Genomic DNA, 23,767 nt, shown 5'->3' with positions numbered 1-23,767 from the left:
CAGGGCTATAGCTTATGAATGTGCAAAAATTGAACTGCATAATCCATATGAAGCCTCACGGACAGACCTCTTTAAATTCCTGTGTAGTAAATCTGATTGTTATTACTTATAGTCGAGGAAACAGAAGCGTTATGGGATCCAGTAATTTGTTTAAACTCATGCAACTAAGAAATACCAGGCTTAGTACTTGACTGCAGGTTTGCCTAACTTCAAAGCTCAAGTTCATTACCACCACATTGTGCTTAGGGAATAATACCTTTTGGAATTTATATATAAAGCCAACTGATCTGAAGAAAATTCAATTATATAATATTAAAATAAAACCTAGATGTTAGATTTCCCCTGAAATATATCGCGTGTGTGTATTTTTTTTTTAATTTATTTTATTTACTTTTTTAGAGACAGGGTCTCACTATGCTACCCAGGCTGTATTCAAACTCCTGGACTCAAGTGATCCTCCTGCCTCAGTCCCCAGAGTAGCTGGGACTACAGTCATGTGCCACTGCAACCAGCTGAAATATATATTTAAAAATATTTTAAAATACATTTTTAAATGTTTTAGAAGTATTAAATTAAAAAGGAACAGCATATGTTAACTAAAAGAAGACAGGATGTGGAGACCAAGACCTCAGTTCTGGTCTTGGTTCTGCCCAATATGAGATCTATGACCTTGGTCTTCTTAAAGCTCTAAGTATCTGGGCCAGGCGGGGTGGCTCATGCCTGTAATCCCAGCACTTTGGGGGGTTGAGGCAGGTGGATCACTTCAGGTCAGGAGTTCGACACCAGCCTGACCAACATGAAACCCCATCTCTACCAAAAATACAAAATTAGCCAGGCGTGGTGGAGTGTGCCTGTAATCCCAGCTACTTGGGAGGCTGAGGCAGGAAAATTGCCTGAACCCAGGAGGCAGAGGTTGCAGTGAGCCAAGATTGTGCCACTGCACTCCAGGCTGGGTGACAGAGACTCCATCTCCAAAAAAAAAAAAAAAATTCTTAAGTATCTGATTCCTCACATGTGAACCTCAAAGGCTGTATTCCAAAGTAAATGAGTTAACACGTGTAAACATGTTTTGTAAGTCATTCAAATAAGCTAGCATAACTCCCCTCTTTGATCCCCAAGGTGTTCTCACAGTCCCCCGACTTACCTGCCGAGCAACCACTTGCTGAAGAGCATTCTGACACTTGGCATAAGTGTGATCTCTCATGATGATCATGATCACAGGCATCAATTTATCCACCAAAGCCAGAGGGCCATGTTTCAATTCACCAGCAAGGATGCCTTCAGAGTGCATATAAGTAATTTCTTTGATTTTCTAATAGGAAAGAACCAGATTTGTCTTCAATCCACTTTTCAAAAATCCATGTTTAAGTAAATATTATAAAAAGCATGTGATATGTCAAGCCACTGTCTATCTATCCAAAAGTATTAAAGGACCACTGATCTATAAATATATCTAACAAGTTAATAGATCACTATTTCTATATTATCAACATGTAATTGGAAGTTTTAAAGCTCCATAAGGACTTTTTAAAGATTTTAGATTATCACAAACATATTCATATTTCTAGTTAACCCTTTTTTTTTTTTTTTTTTTTTTTTTTAAGACAGAGTCTTCTTCTATCGCCCAGGCTGGAGTACAGTGGTGTGATCTCGGCTCACTGCCACCTCCACCTCCTAGGTTCAAGTGATCTTCCCGCCTTAGCCTCCCAAGTAACTGGGATTATAGTCATGCGTTACCACATCCAGCTAATGTTTTTGTATTATTAGTAGAGATGGGGTTTCACCACGTTGGGCAGGCTGGTCTCGAACTTCTGACTTCAAGTTTGATCTACCTGCCATGTCCTCCCAAAGTGCTGGGATTATAGACACGAGCGGCTGTGCCCAGCTTGACCTCAATTAAATTTCTTATCTAGAGAACTTAATCTTTATTCATATTTGAACAAATTAACCCAAGTTACTTGCTAAATCCAAGTTTATCATGCTAAAATGTACTCTTTTTGATTTTCACTTCTGAACAGAGTTCTCTGTTGCACTTTCTCAAAGTAAACAAACCACAATGCATAAATATAGAAGGACTTTCAAAAGTTCTACCTATTTCATTCATTTAATGTAAAAGTATGACTACGTGTCAGGTCTGCAGGTCAATGGACTGATACTAATTAGAACTAAGAAAACTTACCAGTGCCCCTTCAAGACAAGTAGCATAATGATAGCCTCGTCCCATTATCAGAACTGACTTCTGATGATAAAGTTCTGTTGCTAGTTTCTGAATTTCGTCATCCATGCTCAGTACTTCCTTAATCAAATCTAAGACGTAATATTAGCAAAAAAGGACAATAAACCAAACAAATAAAATAACAATATGTTGGCAGCAAATAATAAAAGACCAGTGTTTCTATTCCTCTGTGCTATCAATCAGTATGGGTATTTTTTTAATACATCGGAGCAAACGTAGAAAGATCTTATTGACTAAATAGCTACAAGCCACAGCTTCAAGGATAAGAGAATTTTACCTATTACCCACTCCCTTAGACAACAAAAGTGTAATATATGAGTGTCTTTGTACCAGGCAGCCGTTTCAATCCAAGCATGATCTCTTTGCGTCTTTCTTGCATGGAGATCCGATCATCACACATCATAAGGGCGAACATCACAAGGGATACAAACTGGCTGGTATAAGCCTGAAACATCACAAAAAAGCAGGACAATTAGTTGCAGCTGCATCTTAAGAATTTAGAACTTTTAATTTTAAAAAGCTGAAAATAAAATTCCCATTGGTTTTACAGTATATATTCTCTATCTCTTAAAACTACGTTAAGGGCCGGGCGCGGTGGCTCACGCCTGTAATCCCAGCACTTTGGGAGGCCGAGGCGGGCGGATCACGAGGTCAGGAGATCGAGACCATCCTGGCTAACACGGTGAAACCCCGTCTCTACTAAAAATACAAAAAATTAGCCGGGCGTGGTAGCGGGCGCCTGTAGTCCCAGCTACTCGGGAGGCTGAGGCAGGAGAATGGCGTGAACCCGGGAGGCGGAGCTTGCAGTGAGCCGAGATCGCGCCACTGCACTCCAGCCTGGGCGACAGAGCGAGACTCCGTCTCAAAAAAAAAAAAAAAAAAAAACTACGTTAGGGCCAAGCATGGTGGCTCATGCCTGTAATCTCAGCACTTTGGAAGGCCAGGGCGGGGGGATCGCTTGAGCAAAGGAGTTCGAGACCAGCCTGGGCAACATAGCGAAACCCTGTCTCTAAAAAAAAATACAAAAATTAGCTGGGTGTGGTGGTGTGCACCTGTGGTCCCAGCTACTCAGGAGGATCACTTGAGCCCGGGAGGCAGAGGTTGCAGTGAACCAGGATCGCACCACAGCACTGCAGCCTGGGACAGAGTGAGACCCTGTCTCCAAAAAACAAAAATAAACTACCTTAGTAACAGTGAACTGAACCAGTACTTGGGAAATCTATCACTATTCTCCTTTTCTGAATCTTGAACAAATGACTCAACCTTTATTTCTTAGATACAAAAGCCAAACACCCTATAACCCATTGAATGCTTATAAAATTCCTAATATCCCTAAGAAAGGAAGGAAAAGATGAGCAAATCAGCATGTGCCTAACCACATTTAGTTTTTGGTGTAAGTCAAAAGGCAAGTGCTTGATAAACTCTCCTTGGGGTACTTGCACTGGTATTGCTGGATTTTTTTTTTAATTGCTCTTTGATTTCCACCTTTGCCTATTGCCTGTTCCTCAATCCCAGTTTTATGTTTTAAGTTTGCATTAAAAAAAAAAAAAGGAAAGAAACTATAATTGTAGAAAAGTAAATAGAAATAATATTTAATCTCATCTGTTAATAGAAATAATTACATTAATAATATGCTATTAATAACACTTGTGAATATTGCCTTAAAGTTTTTACTGTTTTTCTTTTCTTTACATAGTTAAGAAAATTAATTAGCAGGTACAATTTTATAACTTGCTTTCACTCCTAAATAATAGTACAAGTGTAATCCTAAAACTGAACTCTGTCAAGTTACATTATAACCTTGAGCAGTTTTCATCTCTTTAGGCCTCAGATACCCCATCTCTTAAATGCACATGACACTTACAAGATTATAATGACAATTAAATGAGACAAATGTAACACATTCAGTTCTGTATAATCCCTGACACACAGGCTCAAAACGTACTATAAATTTTATTGATGACAGCTTGAACTAAAAGACAATTAGTTTCTTAGGATACAGAATTGTACGTATTTTAAAACTCACAATCCTACTGCCAAGACTATTTTCATTCTTACTAACTTTATGTGACTGTGAGATGTGCCTGTTTTGTCAAGTTCTGTGAAATACTGAGAATTATCTCTTTAGCAAACTTTTACCATTTTGACTGCGGGACAATGAACCTTCACTACTATTTTAGCATACATATCTTGAATCCTAAAGCTAAGCTTTTTTTCATGTTTGTTGACCATTTATATTTTCTCTTTTGACAACTGACTTTGTTGTTCCTCACCTGTTTTTCAACTTGAGTTTGTTTATTCAAATTGGTTTTAAGAAGGTAGTTATTGTTCAAAACAAAAAAATTAGACAAATGCTACATTAATGTTTGGGTGGTCAGATTCTACTTTGAAGTCTGAAGTTTGCAGATATGCCTACAGATTTTTAGAGTTTACCACTTCTTATTCTGTACCATTAATGTAATACTTTAAATTACTATATATGTTACCATTTTTCTGGATTTAGTAAGAAATTTGCATTTTTGGTGTGATGTAACAAGGGTTTTAATGTAATTTATGTTCGATTTTGCATTTTTTTCATTATTGTTATATTTTAACCTGACTGAATGACTGATCTAATTGTATTAGTATTGTGAATAATCATGTGAAATGTTTTGAGACAGAGTACTATATTTCTGAATATAATTTTATGGCTTTTTTCACTTAGTAAGAACCTTTCTATGTGGAAAACTAAGAAAACTGTTTTCTGCTGTATAATCTGGCATTCATTGTAGATTAAAGCTTATTTTTCTGTGAATAAAACGTATTCAATACAATACTATTCTCTAAAATTAAAAAAAAAGAAGGTAGTTATTGTTATGTCTCAAATATTTTTTCTCATCGTGGACTGACCTTTTATATTGGTGCTGACTGACATAATTTTTTAACTTTTACGTAGTACTTTTAGACTCAGATAATTCTTCCACATCCTACATAAACTAAGTATTATTAAATTTTCTTACTTCTGTTGTTTTCACTGTTCCTTTTTATTTTTTTAACATTTTCCTTTTTAGTCTGTCTGAAATTAATTTCAGTGCAAGTTGAAGGAACACTAATTCTAACCCAAGATATGTCATTTCTTTACAAAACAATCTTTCCATTTAAAAATATGGCATTTTCATCAATTTGTGCTAGGAATTTAATGCTATTTCCCTCTATTTATCACTTTGGCCACACACTCTAAATTTTTACTCCTATTATTCATTGTTTACTTTTTTCTAGTCTTTTTTTTTTTTTTTTTTTTTTTTTTGAGACACAGTTTTGCTCTTGTTGCCCAGGCTGGATTGCAATGGCGTGATCTCGGCTCACTGCAACCTCAGCCTCCTGGGTTCACGTGATTCTCCTGCTTCAGCCACCCCAAGCAGCTGGGATTACAGGCGCCCGCCACCATGCCCGGCTAATTTTCTCGTATTTTTTTAGTGGAGACGGGGTTTCACTATGTTGGCCAGGCTGGTCTTGAACTCCTGTCCTCAAGTGATCTGCCCAAAGTGCTGGGATTACAAGCGTAAGCCACCACGCCCGGCCTCTAGTAAGTCTTTCTTAATGGTAGTTCTGATTTTTTTTAATCCAATAGTTATTTTGAAAAACATTTTTATGTTTCAGATATTTGAGGCTTTTAGTTACATCTCTTTCAGTAGGTTATTGTGCTGTTGTCAGTTACGGTGTTAGATATAATTTTAGCTTTAGGAAATTTATTCTGAGGGGTGTGTGTGTGCGCGCGCGGATTATATGCTGAATTTCTATTACTCTTCTCTTGATAAGGGATTACTCCATTAGTGATTTCCTGGCATGATGTGGATAATGAGACTCCCTCTATAATAAAATCACAGTCTGGTAACTCCTTATCATCCCAATAGTTAAATGAGACTCCCTGTTTCCTCCTGCTGGACTTCCCAGCCTCCAGCTGCTCACATGGTCCTCCACAACTGCCTCCCTGTACACCTATTATATTCCACCAGCAGACTGGAATCTTTTCTCATAACACTAAAGTGAATTTGGAGTCCTCTGCCTCCGAGACTAATGAGCACATCTATATTCTAAATTCCAGACTCTTCCAGTCTACTTCTTCCTACTGTGGTTTACTTTTCAATTAATCAATTAACCACAAAACATACTACCAGGCCAGAGGTATCTTGGACCCCTGGAATACTTAAACTGTTTCCAATCCAAACTGATCAGATAATGAGTATTCCAGTTCCTGTAGCCCATAACTAAAAATGTTATTCTACAAACTAGTGTTTATTTGTTTGAACTGAAACCATCTGAACACTAGTTTTTAAGTACAAATATTAAACGGAGCAACTTTAATCCATATGTTTTTCCACTGCATTGCTATTACAGTTTAATTTCTAATTTGAATTTCATATTTTTAATTTCATCAATACATACCAGGAAACCAATTATGAGGAAAAATAAGCTATACCCTACATTCAGAATCTACTGAGGTTTGAAAGAGTTTACCAGGAAAATGCTGACTCTGAAATTTTAAACTTGGTTTTTCTTTTTGTTCAGCCAAAAACAAAGTTACATTTTTATTTTTTTAAATCAACAAAAGTCAGCACTGTGGTGAAATTCTAAACACCTGCAATAACATATAAAAATTGCTGAACCTACCATTTATACCCATCAATTCCTCCAGCAGTATCAACTTGTCTATGGTCTGATACTATGAGAAACTCAGTAAGATCCCTCTAATCCTGACAGTTTTTCAGGCAAAGTTGAGAATTTACAGGCAAGATCACAGAATTCTTCTATGTGCTCCATCACTGGGCCCAGGGATTAGGATCAATAATCAACTTTTGGCTGGGCGCGGTGGCTTACGCCTGTAATCCCAACACTTTGGGAGGCCAAGACGGGTGGATCACGAGGTCAGGAGTTCGAGACCAGACTGGCCAACATGGTGACACCCAGTCTCTACTAAAAATACAAAAATTGGCCAGGCGTGGTGGCAGTTACCTGTAATCCCAGCTACTTGAGAGGCTGAGGCAGGAGAATAACTTGAAACCGGAGGGCGGAAGTTACAGTGAGCAGAGATCACACCACTGCACTCCAGCCTGGGCAACAAGAGCGAAACTCCATCTCAAAATAATAATAATAATAATAGTAATAATAATCGACTTCTTTCAATACCCATTAACATAAAAACTCTTATTTGCCACCTGGAATGGTCTGTGACTAAATAACCCAAAACTTATTGTAAGTAACTAAGCCCAAAATGTCTAAGACATTTGAATAAAATTACTTTAGAATCCAAGAAAAATGAAATACTAAATTGCCATACTTACTCAATTTTTTTAAGAGTTATTTTTGAAAAAAATTAAAGTCCGTACTAAAAAGATGCTAATTTTTCTTATACAGGTGGTAACCACTGGGGTAATGGGTAAAAAGTATGTAAGACTTCTCTGTACTATCTTTGCAACTTCCTATATAGTTATTTCAAAATAAAAATATTTTAAAAAAAGATTTGCAGAAAGAAAGAACTAATGATACAAATAACAACATGAACAAATCTCAAAAACTTCAGGCTAGGGTAGTCCAATAGTGGGTCATTAGAACTCATTAACATTAGTGTTACTAAAGTTGGTATACAATACCTCACTGCTAAATTTAACTGGCTTTATTTAAAAAACAAACTTCAGGCTAAGTGAAAGAAGCTAGACACACAAGACGTGTTATACAATTCCATTTACAAGAATTTTCTGGAAAATGCCATAATACAGCAAGAGAAAACAGTAGTTCCTGAGTATGAGGCTGGAGGGTAGGAGTGAGGATTGACTATAAAGAAACACAAAGGAATATTTCAGGTGATCATCTTCTAAAACTGGATTGTGATAACAGTTGTACAGCCAAATGAATTTACTAAAACTGTACACTTAAAATTGGTGAATATGCTATGGTAGAAGCTAGATGGTGGGTATACCAATGCTAATGTAAAATTTTTATTTTTTTTTTTAAGACAGGGTCTCACTCTATCATCCAAGCTAGAGTGTAGTGGTGTGATCATGGCTCACTGCAGCCTCAAACTCTCGGGCTCAAGGGATCCTCATGCCTCAGCCTCCTGAGTAGCTGGGACTACACGCACGCACCACCATGCCCCACTAATTTTTGTATTTTTTATAGAGATAAGGTCTCACTCTGATGCCTGGGCTGGTCTTGAACTCTTAGCCTCAAGTGATCCTCCCACTTCAGCCTCCCAAAGTGCCAGGATAACAGTTGTGAGCCACTGCACCCAGCCTGTATGTAAAAATTTTAAAACTCTGCTGTATATTTGAAAATCATCATCATAAAATGTTGAGGCAAATTAAAGTTCTCATAAACAAAGGAATGAGAAATGTAAAATATATATTTCCCTTGGCAGCTCACAATTCCAGAAACATTTTATGAAAAGATTAAGTCAATGGCATCCATCCAAACAATCCCATATCCCACATACACCACACTGTAGACCTTGTTTCACAATCTGTTATAAATAAAGAGGCTCTGGGATTCCAATCCCCCAATCAAATCCTTAAGTGCTACTAAAGGTGGCTGGTCATTTATTCAGCCACAGGATGGAAACCCAAGCACAAACATGTAACGTGTTTTAATTACCATATGGAGAAAATTCAAGTTTCAGCACTCTGTAAATTATAGTGTTAGCAATATTGAAATACCCAAGAAATAAAAATCTCACTCAAGAGTTTTTATGCCTGTAACCCCAGCACTTTGGGAGGCCAAAGCAGGCAGATCGTTTGAGCCCAAGAGTTCGAGACTGGCCTGGGCAACATGGTAAAACTCCGTCTCTACAAAAAAATACAAAAATTAGCCAGGCATGGGTAGTGGCCTGTACCTGTAGTCCCAGCTACTCAGGAGGCTAAGGTGGGAGGATCACCTGAGCCTGGGAAGGTCCAGGCTGCAGTAAGCCATGAGCACCACTGCACTCTATCTACTCTGGATGACAAAGAGGAGAGACCCTGTCTCCAAAAAAAAAAAAAAAAAAAAGGTGGGGGCCAGGTACAGTGTGGCTCATGCCTGTAATTCCAGCACTTTTGGAGGTTGAGGCAGGCAGATCACTTGAGGTCAGGGACAAGCCTGGCCAACATGGTGAAACCCCATTGCTATCAAAAATACAAAAATTAGCCAGGCATGGTAGCAGGTGCCTGTAATCCCAGCTACCTGGGAGGCTGAGGCAGGAGAATCGCTTGAATCCAGGAGGCGGGGGTTGCAGTGAGCTGAGATCACGCCACTGCACTCCAGCCTGGCCAACAGAGTGAGAGTCTGTCTCCAAAAAAAAGAAAAAGAAAAAGAAAAGAAGAATTTTTATGTAAGAATCACAAACTTTCTACAAAAAATTCTCTATGAGAATCTTTGAGGGAAAAGAATTCAAATGCAGTTATGTACACATTAACATTGTCTTCCACAATCCTTTAATTAAACTCAAATCCACCAATATCCCAACATCTTATTAGATAATCAGCAAGAAATATCAAACTTAGGCAGAAAAATATTGAGAAAACAAAAATGTGAAATCATAAAAAGTAACACATTGGGCAACATAGTGAGACCCCGTCTTAAAAAAAAAAAAACAAAAAACTAGCCTGGTGCATCTGTAGTCCCAGCCACTCAGGAGGCTGAGGCAGAGATCACTTGAGCCCATGAGTCTGAGGCTGCAGGGAGCTATGATTCCTATCACTGCACTCCAGCCCCAGCCTGGGTGACAAAACAAGACCCTGTCTCTAAATAACAAACAAACAAACCTAAAACCCCAAAAAAACACTTGTGGAGGGATAAAATCTCTTGTATTTATACAACTTTCTAAGATTTCCTATTTTTATTAGCCACCTAAATTTATGCATATTCCAATTCCAAAGAGCAAAGTAGTCTTACCAGGCCTTCAAAACACAAGACAGTACCTTTAAACCTCCCCAGAGCAATATCTAAAGAGAAAGATATTGTCATACAATACTCATTAAAAAAATTTTTTTAATTGCCAAATTTTAAATTTTTTTTTTTTTTTTTTTTTTTTTTTTAAGATAGACTCTTGCTCTGTCACCCAGGCTGGAGTGCAGTGGCACAATCTCGGCTCACTGCAACCTCCACCTCCCAGGTTCAAGTGATTCTCTTGCCTCAGCCTCCTGGGTATGCTGGGATTACAGGCACATGCTACCACACCTGGCTAATTTTTGTATTTTTAGTAGAGACGGGATTCACCATGTTGGCCAGGCTGGTCTTGAATTCCTGAGCTCAAATGATCCGCCCGCCTCAGCCTCCCAAAGTGCTGGGATTACAGGCGTGAGCCACCATGCCTGGCAGTTGCCAAATTTTATACCAAAGGTGTATTCCTCCTTACAAACTTTCAGAGGTAGTATGTATATTTTTACATTATTTATCAGAAACCATAAATAGGTAAATAAAAATTCCAAAAATGGTTAAAGTGGATGTTTCTAATTTGTTAGTTTTCAAATTCCAGACTATACTTCATAAAAGAAGGGGATGTTATATACTTGTTATGTATCCTACTGTGCCTAGCAGGAGGGCAGTAAGCGATAGACAAGGATAGCCAGCAGAGACCTTTTCAAAATGGACTTACATTATATACATAAGTCCCTTTTAAACTCTATTAGGAAGAGGGAGAGAATGACAAGTCTTTTATCTATCTGACCCTAAAGTCCTACAATAATTACAATGACTAGTAAAATGTGTGAGTTCTATAACTGCTAACAAAAATAAAATGTGTGAGTTCTATAACTGCTAACAAAAATAAGATACAGACTAGTCTACAGACTAGTCTGCTTCACTGACACTATGATTAAATAATCATCAGAGAAATGAGTCAAGAATTTACCTTTGTACTGGCCACACCAATCTCAGGACCAGCATTAATATGAACTCCACAATCTGTCTCCCGTGATATGGAACTGCCAACTGTGTTTGTGATCCCCACGGTTAAAGCTCCTCTCTCCTTACAGTACCGAAGACCCATCAAAGTATCTGCTGTCTCACCTGTGTAAAAAGTAGGACAACCATAACACACAGAACAGTTTTAACATATGCTGTTTCTTAGGAGCAAAAACAAATTGACCACACTTTCAACAATATTACTTGTTTTAAATAAAATACAAAACATCCACTTAATAAATTTATAAAACTTTAAGTAATATGGCTTGTCAGGATCTCTCTTCCTTCTCTGTCATTGAAAATCCAGCTCTTTGAACATAAAAGGTGTTCATTTTTACTAATTCATAAAGAATTATGTAACATTAAAATAAATCTGTGTTCGTCAAGTCATCTGCAATGCCAGTTTATCTTTAAGTATCAGCTTTTGCCAAGATATGCTAGAATTATTAGAAAGAATAACTTTCCTTCCTTTTAAGTCTTTAAAATTAACACACCTGATTGACTAAGGAAAAAGCAAACATCATCTCGAAAGACTGGTGTGTTTCTGTCCAGGAAGTCACTTGCTAGTTCCACCATCACGGGCAACTCAGTCAGCTCCTCAAGAACTTGACGTGTCTGCAGAGAAAATATGACTTGGTCACAGAACTTTCCTTCAAATACTCTTTCATCGGACTTCTTTGGATTCAATGTATAGTTTTTGCTTTTTCTGATTACAAAAATGACACGTTAGAAAATAAAAACAACCCAGATTAAAATATTTTTTTAAAAAAAATCAAAATCCTACCACTTGAGATAAGCATGGCTAACATTTTACTATCAGTCTCTTTAGACAACTATCTATGTATACATTCCTTCTTTTTTTTTTTTTTTTTTTTGAGACGGAGTCTCGCTCTGTTGCCAGGCTGGAGTGCAGTGGTGCCATCTCGGCTCACCGTAACCTCCGCCTCCCGGGTTCAAGCGATTCTCCTGCCTCAGCCTCCCGAGTAGCTGGGACTATAGGCATGCGCCACCATGCCCAGCTTAGTAGAGATGGGGTTTCACCATGTTGGCCAGGATGGTCTCGATCTCCTGACCTCATGATCTGCTCGCCTTGGCCTCCCAAAGTGCTGGGATTACAGGCATGAGCCACTGCGCCTGGCCACATGCATTCTTATAAGGAAACATACCCACACATATAAAACGTTTTGAGAAGTGGAAAGAGCATGGTTCTGAGTCAGCTTGTGTGTTATCTCTAACTTCCCAATTCCTAATCTTTAAAATGAAAATTCATGTAATACCCAAGTCAGGGAGGGGTTTCAAATCAGGTAACAGATGTACAAATATATAGAGAAAACTTAAACACTTTAAAAGTACAACGTATTCATAAATATGACCATTTCCCAAAAGAAGTCAATATATTTTAGAAATCTTGTTTAAGAGGGCTCACTATTTTCAACTTTTGTGGCATGGGGCAGGGGGAATGAAGTAGGGAGCAGTATGCCTCTGTGCAAAACGTAGTTTAACCTTCATTTCAGTAAATTTCCATTCTAATTATTTTTACACTAAACATCGGAAAATCAAAAACAGAAAAATTATCTTTTAGGCAGCAAAAACTTTAAGCTCAACCAATGTATACATTTAGTGTTGCTTTAATTCTAACTGTGGAGCTCACCTAACCTGACAGCCTTTCACCAGCCTCTTCAGGCAAGTGGCCCTCCCCATCTCTCATCCATCTCAGCTTTCCTCCTTCTCAGCAATAAAGAACTTAAAGGTGCCCTTATTTCATAGCCCTTAACTTTTGCTTGCCCACAAATTTGAACAGAATCGTTTTACTTGGTTCCCCCAAAAATGTTAAATAACTTTGATTTGGCATTTTTTAACAATATTACAACACCATGTAAAGAAAATCATTGAAGATAAAATGCTCCTATTTTTTATTATTCTTTTCCATTAATATATTTTATTATACATAATTAAGTTACCGACACTAAAATGCTAAATGTTTTCCCACAAATAAATGTAAACCAAACCTTTTCACCCAGTTTATAATATAAATGTTACATTGGAATCATATTCTTCAAAATAAAAAGATGGGGAAAGAAGAGAGAAAGATGGAAATCTGGAGGCTTACCAGATATTTAAAAGTAATAAACCCCAAAAAAGTAATCTCAAGATTTATCTGTGCTAATTAATAGTTTATTATTTTAGTTGGGGCAATTTTTTTTTTTTTTTTTTTTTTTTTTGGTTAAAGATGGGGTCTTGGTTTGTTGCCCAGGCTGGAGTGTAGTAGCTATTCAGAGGCATGATTATAGGGCACTGTGGCCTCAAATTCTTGGTCTCAAGTGATCCTCCTGCCCCAGCTTCCAAGGAGCTGGAACTATAGGCACACACCACTGCACCCAGCTGCAAACAACTTTTTATAAATACACAAAATGACATATTTCCATCACAATAGAGTAACTTAATGCTATAAATTCCACTGAATGCCACTACAAAACCTAGAGAAAATTAAAATTTTGAAAAGCATATTAAGTAGGCTATACTTAAATCATTTATGCCTAGTGTTCCATCATTGGAACGCTAAGCATGTGGGAGTTATTTATATCCTACTGCTCAAGGTCATCACCAAGGTCTGATGATTTTTCACAAAAAAATTTTGCAACCTCTGGCATCAATGAGTTAAGAATGATTAGAGTGAAGTCAGTTATTCAGGATATAGATACTAAAAAAAAAAATGCAAATGTGTCATGAAACAACAACAAAAATGTAAAACAGGATAAAATAAATGGTACTATTTTGTCTGATAAACCACAGGGGGATTTCTAATGTTTGTTAACTACAGTAGTCTTGGCATCCACAAAACAACAAAAAATCTTACATTAGAGAATTCTAACAGAGTATATAATTTCTGCCCCAAAATTGTCTTAGCATTAGATGAAGTGTTTAATCAAATTTTCTATTTCTGAATAGAGGGCTCATTCAGTAATAGATCTAAGCCACCACTAACGTGTTTACGTCTTTCTTCTTCCCGTGTTCAAAATATATTTTTTTTTTGAGACAGGGCCTGGTTTTGTTGCCCACGTTGGAGTTCAGCGGTGCAATCTAGGCTCACTGCAGCCTCACCTTCTGGACTCAAGCGATCCTCCTGCCTCAGCCTCCCAAGTAGCTAGGACTACAGGGAGTTGCCACCACACCCCGATAATTTTTTTTTTGGTAGAGACGGGGTCTCGCTATGTTGCCCAGGCTCAAACTCCTGGCGTCAACTGATCCTCCCACTTTGCCCTCCCAAAGTGCTGGGATTACAGGTGTGAGCCACAACACCCAGACAAAACAATCACTTTTTTAGACCTCTACCCTTCAACATTACATAGACTTTCTGTTTAGGACCATATAATTTTGGGGGAGGAGGGGAGGAGGTATTTGATGTAGTCTTAGAAAAGAGCAAAGCTTGTTGAGGTGACCAGATAGTTTCACTCACTGCTTAAATAAATGGCTCCTAATAAATATTTATGCCTCAGCAAATAAACAAATTATGTCATGAACTTTGGAAGTCAATCCTAAAAGCAGAAATTGAATGTAAAGGTCTTCTGTTCATAACAGCTGACATCAGCAGCACATAAACTGTCTCTTTCTAAGGAAACTACATGGGCAAATATTGGTCTTTTATTGGAATAAAAGACCCTCATACACCTATGCTTCTGCACTGACAATACACATTTTTGATACTGAATTTCAGCTTCTAAAAGAACAATTTAAAGAATAAAATCTGATTTTAAAAAAAAAGCAGACTACCTTTCTTTGCAGTAATGTGCCCACAAAGTAAAATTGCACTGAGGTTCACACATGATGCAGGCCATCTGTCTAGGGCAAGTGAACAATGCTAAGCAAAACCCAATGATGGCTCTTACACATGTAGGCAAGCTCCCTAGGCTACAAGTCTAGGACAGTACAGAAACTCTCCCCCCTCTTGGCCTTTCATGAAGTCCGCTGCAGGAGGTCTATCTGTATATCTAGGGACCTTTTCTACAGATCTTCCATGGATAAATAATTCCAAGCAGCTGGTAAATTTCTCCCCTTACCTTCTTTATCACAAAAGGGAAAAGATAACACATTAACAAAACATAGTTTTACACAGTATGTTATTAGACTACTACTTGGTCTACAGATATTCTCTAATATTCAACATAATTAAAATTTTGAAAAGCACTTACTGCTACACCAGCATGGTAACTTGTTCCACAAGCAATAAGAATCAAACGCCGGCATCTCTGGATCTCCTTTATGTGATCCTTCAAACCACCCAAATTCACTGAAATAAAAGTTTGTGTACATAATTATTTAGCAAAGAACCATGTGAACTAGGCAATTGCATTTTGTGAGTATCCACTGCCAATATGAGGAAGAATACTGCTGTTTTAAAGAATTAATATTCCTCTTGGAAAGCACAGTTCTCTGTAATTTTGAAAAGTAAATTAAATAAGTCACAACTTAACTGGCCCCCCCAAACTTGTAACTGACCTTACTCACCTCTCTACATCCCCACACAATTACAGTATTTATTACATTCTACCTTAGTTAGTTATTTTTACATTCTTCTCTTTGAAAGTTATCTTAAAGGCAAACGTAGAGGGACACAGAAAACAGATCATTAGATGTAGAGGGCTGGAGCTGGAGGAGGGGTTGACAACAATAGGGTGCAAGGAAATTTTGGGAGGGATGGAACTGTTCTACATCTTGACTTTGTAGAGGTTATGATTATGACTATGTTGTAGAGGTTTGTCAAACTTAGAGTTATACACTAGGAATGGTGAATTTTATTATATCTAATTATGTCTCAATAAACCTGTCTGGGAAAAACATTATCTCAGTTACGTTTATTTCCCCTCTGGTGCCCAGAAAGGTGCTCTGTAGAGTAACATAAACCCACTCTCCTCTCAGTCTTTGCTGTCCCCATTCCCCTAATGCTTCAGTCAAAATGCTTGATTGTTCTGATCCCTCCACATTTATCTTCAAACCCAGCATCTCTGCCTGGACGACAGCAACATTCTCCAGTTCTCTCTTCTGTTCTCCACCTCCTTGAGTCTGCTCTCCATATGCTACCAGAAGGATCTCTTACAGTGATCCTTTAAAAACATAAAGACCCTCCAATGAAGTCTGTCCTCTTTTTCATTTTCAGTTTCTATAGCTATTTACATGTTGTTCTCCATGTGTCTTGTCCAGAAATCCTTCCACACAGGCTAGTTTTCTATCTGTGAAAAATTCTCATTCAACATTCTATCGCTTCTCGGCCTTTTGGCTAAGATCAAGTGTAGTATCTGTTCAACATTCATTCAACTGGTCAACTAAAATTCCCTAATCACCCACCAAGTAAATATAGTGGTCAAGGCACTGAGAGCTTCTGGACTCAAATAATTCCAAATCTGGCTGAGGAGAATGACAGGTACCTCCTCGTGGGCCTCATCCTGCTGCTCTCTCTGAACCATTTTCAGTCTGTCTACTCTGCCCCTGGCTCTCTTCATCTCCTCACCTTTTTTTTTTTTTTTCTTTTTTTTGAGACAGAGTCTTGCTCTGTAGCCCAGGCTGGAGTGCAGTGGTGCAATCTTGGCTCACTGCAACCTCCACCTCCCAGGTTCAAGCGATTCTCCAGCCTTGGCCTCCTTAGTAGCTGGGATTACAGGCCGTGAGCCACCACGCCCAGCTAATTTTTTTCTATTTTTAGTAGAGAGGGTTTCACCATGTTGGCTAGGCTGGTCTCGGACTCCTGACCTCAAGTAATCCACCCACCTTGGCCTCCCAAAGTGCTGGGATTACAGGTGTCAGCCACCGCGCCCAGCCAGTCCACCTTCTTTTTTATCTTAGTTAGCTATACTATAAAACCAAGGTACGTGTTTTACTTTTTATCTTTTGAATAATTATATGTTCTCCGTTTTGAATTTCAATAATGAAAGAAGGTATGTTTCTCTATTTAAAAAATTAGCAAGTAGAAAACAAAACCAAACAAAATAAAAAGTGTCACTAGCTTCCCAAATAATTTATAATCAAATCCGAACTACTTACTTTGGCCTTCAAGTCCCATAAGACCTGTCTCCTGCTTACTCTGACCTAATATCCTAGCACATCCCCTCTCACTCAGGCCACACCAGCCAGACTGGCCTTCTTGCTGTTACTGCACTAGACCAAGCCTGTTTGTGTACCTCTGCCTACAGTGTTTTCCACAGACCTTGGCATTAATTACAAATGTCTGAGAAGAAAGGAAACAACAGTAAAAGGCTGGATCAGGGTCATGCAAAGGCAAAGACTCAATATAAAAGCAAAGCAAAAAAAAAAAAAAAAAAAAGGGCAGACCAACTACCAGAAAGACCTGTATTGCAGATGATGACAAAGAATGACATGGATGTGAGACAGTGAGATTAGCTGGCCACGGTTGTTTCCTTAAAATTAGTCCTAGAAATTTCTGGTGGCTGAGGATAGTTGGGATAGTTCTGAAAGAAGCTGCCCAAAGCTCTAAATTTGATGCTTTTGAGAGAAGCCTGATCCCTTTTGAGATGAGGTAGGCCATCACTACAGGCAAAAGAAAGAATGCCTGATGGACAGGCGAGGGGATGGAGAGCACTTAGAACAATGAATACATGGGGACTAGTTTGGTTCAATAAATGACTAACAATGTGACCTTTGGCAAACTGAAAGCCTCAATCTCCTCACCCTAACAACAAAAAAGATGACAGCTATCCTGTTTTATTACAGAACTTTTATGTACATAATACAGATATAAGTACTCTTTTTTTTTTTTTTTTTTCGAGACAGGTCTTTCAACCAGGCTGCAGTGCAGTGGTAGAGTCAGAGCTCACTGCAGCCTCGATCTACAGGGCTCAAGCAATCCTCCCACCTCAGGCTCTTCAGTAGCCAGGGCTACAGGCAGCCACCACCACACCCAGCTAATTTTTTAAAAATTTTTAGTAAAAAGGAGGTCAGACTGCTTTAGAATTCCTGAGCTCAAGCGATCCTCCCGCTTTGGGTTCCCAAAGCACTGGGACTACAGGCATGAGCCACTGCACCCAGCCAAAAGTACTTCTTAAAACTGTGAACTTCCCAAAGTTTGTCTCATTTTCTTCCCTTATAAAACAAATCTTTTTCCTGACCTCATTTCCATAAATACCATAAAAGAATTTACTGCTACTCTCCCAGTTCTTCCAGCTCAACCATCTTCAACAACCACCTCTGTCTACAGAGGCAGATACAATTCCTCTGGTGGTACATGCCTGTAATCCCAGCTACTTGGGAGGCTGAGGCAGGAGAATCACTTGAACCCGGGAGGCAGCAGTTGCGGTGAGCCGAGATGGCACCACTGCACCCCAGCCTGGGCAACAATAGCAAAACTCCATCCTAAAAAAAAAGAGTAGTGTTGTACTCTCACCTCTACCTTAAAAATGCAGGAGGGTAACAGGTTATCCAAAGGCATCAGGCAAATACCTGAAAGACCTCTGGGGAAGTTCACACTTTTACTTATTTATACACTCAGAAAGGAAACCTAGCCCAGGCAGATACACATAAGCCGCCCAGCAACGGGACCAGGTCTCATTCTTCTTAGAATTCACAGTACCTAGGACAGTCCCTGGTACACAGTGGGTGACCTACACATAAAATTTACCATTTTAACTATTTTTAAATGTACAATTCAGTGGCATTAAGCACATTCACATTATTGTGCAACCATCACTACAATCCATTTCTATAATTTCATCATCCCACAACTGAAACTCTGTACCCTTTAAACAGTGACTCCCCATTTCCCCTCCCCACAGCCCCTGGTAACCATTAATCTACTTTCTGTTTCTGTGAATCTGACTATTCTAGATATCTTATATAGGTAGAATCACACACTAAAGAACTTTTTCCAAGATGGCTGGGCTCCACTGATGGCTGGCAGCTGTAGTTGTTCTACAAGGCTATTAAGGGCAATGAACTTTCAGGTTGTTAATGGCACCTCCTACTGTCAGAGACACTGAAATAATAAAATAATTCATATGTAATTACCAGTATAGTCATCAAAGTTGACTCTTCCTCTCATTGTGTTCACGACAGACTCTGGCTGCTCAAATATTTCCTTCTGCATAAATGAACTGAAGTTGCCTATAGTAATAGAAATCACATAATTAAAACGAAAACAAATCAAATAAAAGAATTTGTACACAACTAAAAGTCTCTCTCCTTTAACATAATCTTGGTAAATAAAATATAACAAAAGGTCATGCAATAGACATGACTGCCTAAAAGATTGGGTGAACATATTTTACTCTATGTGGAAAACAATAACAGTAAAAGTCACTTTTAATTAACTTCATACTTGAAATGTGCAGTTAAAACAAGTGAATGAGACAAGCTTTTTTTTTTGAGACAGAGTCTTGCTCTGTCACCCAGGCTGGAGTGGAGTGGCGTGATCTAGGCTCACTGCAATCTTGGCCTCCTGGATTCAAGGGATTCCCCTGCCTCAGCCTCCTGAGTAGCTGCGACTACAGGCGTGTGCTACCACGCCCGGCTAATTTTTTGTATTTTTAGTAGAGACAAGGTTTCACCATACTGACCAGGCTGGTCTCGAACTCCTGACCTCATGATCCAACCACCTCAGCTTCCCAAAGTGCTGGGATTACAGGCGTGAGCCACCGCACTCGGTCAACTGGGACAAGCTGTAAGTTTTGGAGTGCAACCTACATTCAAACTGTAGTTCTATCCTTTACTATCTAAGCTGGGGAAATTATTAATCTATAAAATAAGAGACCAATTACTTCACAGTATGGATTGTAGTATGGATTAATAAAGCAAAAAATCTGACATATATCTATAGAGAGAGTTATGCAATAAATGTTATTTCTTATTTTTACTTTTTTTTTTGAGACAGGGTCTTTGTCACCCAGACTGAAGTGATCACCGCAAGATCACCGCTCACTGCAGCCTCGATCTCCTGGGCTCAAGCAATTCTCACACCTCAGCCACCTGAGTAGCTGAGACTACAGGCACACACTACCATGCCCGGCTCATAGTTTTGTTTTGTTTTGTTTTGTTTGAGACAGAGTCTCGCTCTGTCACCCAGGCTGGAGTGCAGTGGCACGATCTCACCTCACTGCAACCTCTGCCTCCTGGGTTCAAGCGATTCTCCCACCTCAGCCTCCCCAGTCACTGAGACTACAGGTACGTGCCACCATGCCCATAATTTTCTTTGTATTTTTAGTAGAAACAGGGTTTTGCTATGTTGCTGAGGCTGGTCTTGAACTCCTGAGCTCTGGCAATCTGCCTGCTTCAGCCTCCCAAAGTGCTAGGATTACAGGTGTGAGCCAGTGCACCCAGACTTTTTTTTTTTTTAGTTTGTAGTAGAGATAAGGTCTCACTATGTTGCCCAGGCTGGTCTCAAACTCCTGAGCTCAAATGATCCTCCTACCTTGGCCTCCCTAAGTGTTGAGATTACAGGCATGAGCCACCGTGCCTGGCCAATGTTAGTTTTTATTCCTACCACAATCCCATCAGAAAGGAATAAAATAATCCAAATCATAATAATTATAATAGTTAACAGAAGCAAATATTACATACGACTAAGTGTGTCAGACACTGTTTTAAGCTTCTTTTTTTTTGAGACAGAGTTTCGCTCTTGTTGCCAAGGCTGGAGTGCAATGGCGCAATCTCGGCTCACTGAAACCTCCGCCTCCCGGGTTCAAGCCATTCTCCTGCCTCAGCCTCCCGAGTAGCTGGGATTTCAGGCATGCGCCACCACACCCAGCTAATTTTGTATTTTTTAGTACAGTCGGGGTTTCTCCATGTTGGCAAGGCCAGACTGGTCTCAAACTCCCCACCTTAGGTGATCTGCCCGCCTCGGCCTCCCAAAGTGCTAAGATTACAGGTGTGAGCCACCGCACCCAGCCATATAGTAGCTTCTTAATCCTCAAAACAACCTTAATGAGGCAGGCTATATTATCCTCATGTTATATATAAGAAAACTAAAGCACAAAGAGAATAAAAAGGAACAGAACATTAACTATTTTTATGTTTATAAAGTATCTTTAAAGTATCAAGTGTTAATAACCTCTTTTTTATGTTAGAAATAACAAATCATTAATTAGTTTGAAGACGATTGTAAAAACAGCAGATAATTTCTCTAAAGAATCATCCCTTTTCCTAGCGTTGTCCCTTCACTAATCATGTGGAAGATTCCACTCATCATTCATTATTAGATTCAATATGCTAGGAAAGGAAGTAGAATATATTCTTTCCAGTAAGGACAGCAAGCTATAACATGACAAAAACTTTCACCCTTCATGATCTGCTGGAGTTCCATCTGGAGTGTTTGCACAGCTCGTCCGGGGTGATCTCCTGCAGTTCGTTTAATTCGATGGATAGAAAGACGTCCATCCACTACCGCTGCAACATCATCATCTTCCAGAAAGATGACGCGATTGGTGTGTTCTATGACAGCACTATAAAGTTTTCAAGGAGATATTACAATCGATAACCAAGGATCATTATTACAAATGAAACTATCATTTGGATACAAGAACCAAATTTCAATATAAACTCTATCACTCTGCAGTATCTCGGAGAATTTTCTGGTTACTAATGCCAACCCCTACAGGAAAGTATGGGGAAGGTGGTCATTGTGGACAAAAAATAAAAGGAACTCTGCATAGCAATCTAAACCAAACAGATTAGATCAGAAAGCATGGTTGTTTCCTCCTCATTCTATCCATTACCAAGTCCTGAAATTTTAACTTCCAAATATTCTTAGTTTCTATGTCCACCATCAGACAAATTCAAGCTCCCATCAGCTCCTCGGCTGGACTACTGCAGCGATCTCCCAATTAGTCCACCCACTTTCTCTCTGATCTCTCTCCGTCCATCCTCCATTTCTGCCAAAATTGATATCAAAAGGCAACAACTCTAATAAAGATTTCTCCTTCACTCAACAAACCATTTGACAGTTTCCCTTTGGCTCTTAGAGAGACAACAAAGTGCCCTACCGTAATCCCTATACCTCCTTCTCCAGCTTCATCTCCCCCCAAGCTTCCTCTCACTCTCTCTATTCTGGCCACACTCATAGCCATCCTAAACTCTCACAGGCTGAGCCATTTGCAAAGAATGAATGTTCCTCCCTCTGCCTCTTAACCTAATTAACTCCTAATCTCTCCTTAACTCTCAGTTCAAACATCATTCCCTTAAAGAAATTTACCCACCAAGGGTAAATCACTCTGTTACTAGCATTCTGCAGCTCTTGTCACAGTTGGAATTCTACACTTGTGTGATCATTGTTTAAAATTTGCCTCCTCACTATGGAAGAGCTCCTAAGGAAAAGTAATATTTTTATTTTTACTCACCATTATCTCCTGACACTAGCATATGACTTCACCCAGTGTTCAATATGAATGTATAAATGAATGAGAAAAGGCTGATATGTTTCTGTAATTCCAGTGTATTTAAGCCATAACTGTCAACTGTGTAATCTTACACATCTTAGCCCTGACTACACACCTTACACACCTGTAAAAACATTGAAGAGTAAAGCTTGTTTTCCCACTGAGATAATATATTCCCTGATGTCCTAAATGGCATTATTTTCTTATTTTTATTATTTTCTCTTATTTTCAGGTACAGTGGATGACTCAAATACTTGTTTGCAATTTCAGTGATTTTATTTTATCCTCATTACTATTTCATTTATAAATGCATGTAAACATCCCCCTGCATTTTCTCTCAAAATATCTTAGTCTACTACTATCCCTTTATAAAAGTGATTATGCTGCAAATTAATTCTAAATGTAAAAGATGAGTATCTACATTAGACTAAAACTACAATAGTTTAGCAACTATCCTATAACTATTGGGATACTAACTAAGCCATTTTACTCTTCAATCTAGAATCTCCTCCCTTCAAAACCTGGATAAGGCTCCTGAAATAAGAAGGAAAAAAATGTAAGAGCTCTAAAATAAATACAATGGAACAAGTCTCAAGCAGTATATGTGTTCTTAGTAAACTGACCCACATACTTTGAAATGACAGAAAAAGTGTCCTTATAGCCCCATCTCCAAAATGGTCACCTGTATTTCTTTAATTAAAAAAGTTCTCTCACAGAGCACAACTAGACTGATACACAATGACTTCTTGGGTTTCCTGCAGAATGAGAAGTTTTACTAAAAATCTCTTTGAATCAACTACGGAAGCTCACCTTGCATCAGAAGCAAAGTAATACTCCACTGCTTTTTCTTCCACCGGGAAAAGGCAGGTTGTGCTGTCCACACGAGAGAGATTGCAGCTTCCTTTCTTGTCTTTGCCTAAAGCATATAGTTAACATGAATTGGCAAACACGTAGAAAATCATGTCCAATGTAGAAATATGCATAATATTCTACAAAATCAAGAAAAAATCATAGCAACACAAAACAATTTTAGCAAATTTAAAAAGCCAAGTAGATCACCTTATTTCCATGCAATAAGCCAATAAGAACAGACAAAAAGTGTACAGTGAAGTAGCAACTATCAAAGAGTGCGTGGCAGGTAAAAGTGCTACATTATATGTTTTTTTAATACAATATTTATTTTCCAGGTAAAAGACAAGTAATTTCTTAATATTAACCGGTTTTTTTAATCAAAAGTATGTAT

The 23,767-nt window shown here is 38.6% G+C and overlaps 1 protein-coding gene and 1 pseudogene across 4 annotated transcripts in view; one reads left to right on the top strand and one right to left on the bottom strand.

Annotated features, from left to right (window-relative positions):
- GFPT1 (glutamine--fructose-6-phosphate transaminase 1) overlaps positions 1-23,767 on the bottom strand; it is a 66,275-nt gene that overhangs the window by 5,422 nt on the left and 37,086 nt on the right. For all 4 annotated transcript variants that reach the window (XM_063789764.1, XM_515528.8, XM_063789763.1 and 1 more), the window contains 9 exons: positions 23,335-23,440; positions 21,428-21,591; positions 19,163-19,258; positions 15,340-15,437; positions 11,644-11,764; positions 11,097-11,254; positions 2,567-2,681; positions 2,180-2,307; positions 1,145-1,312 (listed from right to left, as the gene is read on the bottom strand). In XM_063789764.1, the coding sequence (XP_063645834.1) occupies positions 1,145-1,312; positions 2,180-2,307; positions 2,567-2,681; positions 11,097-11,254; positions 11,644-11,764; positions 15,340-15,437; positions 19,163-19,258; positions 21,428-21,591; positions 23,335-23,440 (1,154 nt within the window). The remainder of the gene's footprint in view (positions 1-1,144; positions 1,313-2,179; positions 2,308-2,566; positions 2,682-11,096; positions 11,255-11,643; positions 11,765-15,339; positions 15,438-19,162; positions 19,259-21,427; positions 21,592-23,334; positions 23,441-23,767) is intronic.
- Positions 16,405-16,493, top strand: LOC112208306 (U2 spliceosomal RNA; annotated as a pseudogene).

The sequence above is a fragment of the Pan troglodytes genome, chromosome 12 (genome assembly GCF_028858775.2).
Source record: "Pan troglodytes isolate AG18354 chromosome 12, NHGRI_mPanTro3-v2.0_pri, whole genome shotgun sequence".
In the NCBI taxonomy this organism is placed as follows: Eukaryota; Metazoa; Chordata; class Mammalia; order Primates; family Hominidae; genus Pan; species Pan troglodytes.
This window is presented reverse-complemented; position numbering and strand designations above follow the sequence as displayed.